This window comes from Pavona decussata, unplaced genomic scaffold (assembly GCF_977016875.1).
Source record: "Pavona decussata unplaced genomic scaffold, jaPavDecu1.1 SCAFFOLD_89, whole genome shotgun sequence".
Lineage (NCBI taxonomy): Eukaryota > Metazoa > Cnidaria > Anthozoa > Scleractinia > Agariciidae > Pavona > Pavona decussata.
In genome coordinates, this window is record NW_028145506.1 from 2,053,138 (window position 1) to 2,055,000 (window position 1,863).

Genomic DNA, 1,863 nt, shown 5'->3' on the forward strand with positions numbered 1-1,863 from the left:
CGACAGAGGTTCATATTTTATACCCAGAAAAATACCAACTTCAGAATTTGTCTACCCAAAAAAATCCCTACTTTTTTTAGCATACCCAAAAAAATCCGTCATTTTATTATTTATCTTCTGGAAAGCCAAAACATGCCAACTTCAACTTTGGTTTTGGTCAAAAACAAAACTATACAAAAACAAATACAAAAAGCTGGCATGACTGTGATAGTGTCTCTTTATCCTATCTTCTGACGGTAATTATTTTTCAAATAGATTACAATCTCAGAAATGATGAAAAACGATTTAGAGAAACATTTCAACAGGAAAATTAACGATAATAATATAGCATGACGTTTCGACGACTTCATATCGTCATTGTCAAATGAGTAAAAATGGAAATAACGGAAACGCATATTTATAGGTATTGAAAGTGAGAAAATAAATTAGCATGAAAGCATTCAGGTAAAGAGTTTCGCGCGAATAGAATCCGCTTGCGTGTTCAGTTTCGGTCTTTTGTTCTTGATCCACAGCATTTCGTAGACCAAACATTCAAATTTGTCACTGCATTTCTTTATGACTTTAAAGTTCTTAATTAAGTTGTTAGGTGTTAAACCATGCGCGTCCCTGAGATTTCATGCGCGTTCATGTGTTCAGTTGAAGAGAAACTAGCGAGTGAGAACAAGCTTCCGAGCTTCTACAAGAGATACGTGGACGACACGCTGGCTCTGGTACGCGACCTCTCCAATGCCACCGATTTGCTTACATGTCTTAACGAAGCCCATCCCTCCATCCAATTTACGATGGAAGTAGCAACCAACGATCGATTACCATTCATTGGCTTGGAAATCATCAAAACCGACGGCAGCCTTGAAACCTGTGTTTACAGAAAGCAAACAAATAAAGGGCTCCTCCTACATTACCAAAGCCATGTTGACAGCCGGTACAAACGGTCACTTCTAAGAACAATGCTAGACCGCGCAAAACGCTTATCGTCTACACAAGACTTCCTTTGGCAGGAATGCAAGACCTTAAAAGGGATATTTTTGAAATTAAAATATCCCGAAAAACTCATCGACTCAGCTATCAATCGCCTCCAGCATCCTATAGACCCAGTTCAAACACCTTCTGACCGCCCTGTTCGGATTACGTTGCCATTTAAAGATCAGAAATCGGCGGACGTGGTTCGCAGGCAACTTGGCGACCTCAGAACTAAAATTAATCAAGAACTACAGCCGGTGTTCACGAGCAAAAAGATCGCTGATCATCTGAGAGTCACAGAAGAAAAACCTCCCCTGACCAATCAGCAAAGTGTAGTATACGAATTCACATGTGATTTGTGTGATACAAATTATATTGGGTACACTTGCCGCCACCTACATCAACGCGTTGAGGAGCATAAACATTCTGTGATCGGAAAACATCTCAGGGACGCGCATGGTTTAACACCTAACAACTTAATTAAGAACTTTAAAGTCATAAAGAAATGCAGTGACAAATTTGAATGTTTGGTCTCCGAAATGCTGTGGATCAAGAACAAAAGACCGAAACTGAACACGCAAGCGGATTCTATTCGCGCGAAACTCTTTACCTGAATGCTTTCATGCTAATTTATTTTCTCACTTTCAATACCTATAAATATGCGTTTCCGTTATTTCCATTTTTACTCATTTGACAATGACGATATGAAGTCGTCGAAACGTCATGCTATATTATTATCGTTAATTTTCCTGTTGAAATCTCAGAAATGTCCCGTAATACCACACAAGCAGTAAATTGCACTTATGTTATTGTTGATTTGAGCTGATGAAAAACACAATACCCCAAAAAATCCCTGTGTTGTTTTTGTGACCCAAAAAAATCCCGGCGTCTTTCATAGACCCA

The 1,863-nt window shown here is 39.0% G+C and overlaps 1 protein-coding gene across 1 annotated transcript; it reads left to right on the forward strand.

Moving 5' to 3' along the window:
• The first annotated feature begins 617 nt into the window (after positions 1-617).
• On the forward strand, positions 618-1,670 carry LOC146474524 (uncharacterized). The gene has a single exon (XM_085116966.1). The coding sequence runs from the start codon at positions 627-629 to the stop codon at positions 1,572-1,574; it is 948 nt and encodes a 315-aa protein (XP_084973092.1). The 5' UTR covers positions 618-626; the 3' UTR covers positions 1,575-1,670.
• The last annotated feature ends 193 nt before the right edge of the window (positions 1,671-1,863 follow it).